Below are 2382 nucleotides of genomic sequence, written 5' to 3' on the forward strand. Positions count from 1 at the left end.
ACACACACACACACACACATACACACACACATACACACACACACAAATACATTTACACGCACACACAACATACACATACGCGCGCGCGTGTACGGGGGGTGGGGGGCTCTCGTGGTCGAGAGGTTACGGTATTCGCATCTCATTCAATAGGTCCCGGGTTCGAACTGGATAGCCACGGAAAATTTTCTTCTCTAAATTTGTCTCCTTACACCTCCTTTCTTGCTTTCTAAAATGTTCTGTCGGCTGCTTTCGTCTCCACTTTCTGCCCTCACCCCCTTACCTCCTTTGCCCCTCCTCTAGGCTCCTCTCTCTTTCTTCAGCCTTTCTTCTGCTACTCCTTGGCTCCTTTTTACTTGCAGTCTTTCACCAACATCCCTGGTCTCATGGTAGGTAAGATCTAACACCTAGCCTTCTCGGATAAGGGCGAAAAATCTCTGAGGTCTTGTGTGTGATTTGCGCATAATATTAAAGTTCCCTTGGTGGTCCAAAATGTATTTTAAAAATTCGAAATTTCCTACCAAACTGAAGTGTTTAATTAATGTGTCCCGCGCGCTCATATAACCTTATGCAGTCGCGAGTCCCGTAAAACACTTACAACCCCCCCCCCACACACACACACACACATATACACACACACAAGCATACTAATCACACATTCACTCGGTAATAATATTATGCTTTGTGGAGCGTATTAAAATGAACGATCTACACTCGTCACTAGCCAATGTATTATGTCGTCAACCACTATTTTTAAAAATTGTTGGGATCGAGTATTTTGAATCTCTTTCCTCATACTGCTTACAAGACTGAAAAACGTCTTGTACTTCAAGACACCATGTACTTGTGTAATTTAACGTGAATTATAATCCCCCCCCCCTCCCCCCCATTTCCTCTATTTTATTTTTTAACCGACGCTAAAATAGGATCACTCCGATCAGGCAGTGACGTCATAAGTGTTTAGATCTATTACATGTAGGCCTATCGATCTATTGTCACTTCACGTCCAAATCAAGGATGGGCTTACCTTCACATGGTTGATACCTTCAGACACATCCTTTTTATCATCGAAATCCGCTTTGTACGCGTAGTTATCGAGTCCTGCTTTTTCAAGCGATTTGTCAGCCATGTTGCGAATAATATTAATACTACTGAAGCAGCACACCACTCTTTTGAAAAGAACTATCAGAAAGTTATCTCCTGTTCATTATTCTTTCGATACTAGCACATCGGAAACATGGTGCACAACTGTAAAATATCTTCACAACTGATGAAATTTTACTATCAATTGACATTCTTATTTCTCTGAGCTCCGGAACCAGCCGAAGCCCCATTTGGATACGTTAAATAATTAAGAACACCTCAATAATATCTCTGGCCTTGTTAAGTGGGCAATGACAGCTTGTGATAAAAACGGTGCCAGGCAATAGGTTACCGACCTACTTGAAATGCTTATGTCTCCACGCAGGTACCAGAGAGGGTTTACAGTAGTATTACAGTGTAAACTCTCTGCAGGTACTCAAGGCATTGCAAAAAGATTCAAGTTTTGACTCTGTGGTCTCAAATTAATTCGGATGACAAGGGTCTGCGGTGTGGCGGTCAGATTCTTCCCCGTCGCATGCAGAGGACTCGAGTTCGATTACAGTGTGAGACGAATTTGTGAGGCAGTGTGGTGGAATCAGGCTCTCGTCAAAATAATGAAATTAAAGAAAACAGCAGTTTTGTCCATGCTTAGCAATTTTTATCAAATTTTTGTTTTTTGGCTCAACACATTTTATGTCCATTTACAAACACATTCCTATGAGGATTTCACCAAAAGCGTTGATTGAAGGAACAAAAATATAAATTTACAGTTTCCATGGACTCTCCGGCTTTAGAATTTACCAAGCTTTGACGGCCATTTTCTCGCTAATTTTACCTCATAAACCAGGTGACCCCCACCCCCTTCAACCCAAAATATCTCCACTTCTACTGAAGATGGATGGATGATTTTTTAAATTGAAAGCAAGACGAATGAACAAGCTTTAAGATGATAACAATATCTCAATATACCCAAAAATTGACGAGAGCCTGATTCCACCACGCTGCCTCACATTTATAAGCAGTTTCTCGAGTTTTTCTACTGGGATGTTCTGATGCTATAATATCTCCCAGTCACAGCTCAGGTTGGCCCTGACGTGCCGAGTGGAAGCCCGCCTCCTACAATGATCGTAGTTGTGTCGATTGGGTGTAAAACGCCAACACTTCCAAAAGAACCTAGATGGCTGGGATCTGTAATATACTATAATATAGTGTACAGCACAGAGAGCTTGCTTTCGACTGGGGACAAGCGCTATATAAATGATATTATTATTATTACTATTATTATTAATATTATTACTATTA

The 2382-nt window shown here is 41.3% G+C and overlaps 1 protein-coding gene across 1 annotated transcript in view; it reads right to left on the minus strand.

Annotated features, from left to right (window-relative positions):
• LOC118478290 overlaps positions 1 to 1307 on the minus strand; it is a gene marked incomplete in the record, with an annotated part of 8144 nt that extends 6837 nt beyond the window's left edge. The window contains 1 exon segment of the mRNA XM_035971610.1: positions 1025 to 1307. Coding sequence (XP_035827503.1) covers positions 1025 to 1126 — 102 coding nt within the window.
• Between the last annotated feature and the right edge of the window lie 1075 nt (positions 1308 to 2382).

Source organism: Aplysia californica, unplaced genomic scaffold, assembly GCF_000002075.1.
Source record: "Aplysia californica isolate F4 #8 unplaced genomic scaffold, AplCal3.0 scaffold00470, whole genome shotgun sequence".
NCBI lineage: Eukaryota > Metazoa > Mollusca > Gastropoda > Aplysiida > Aplysiidae > Aplysia > Aplysia californica.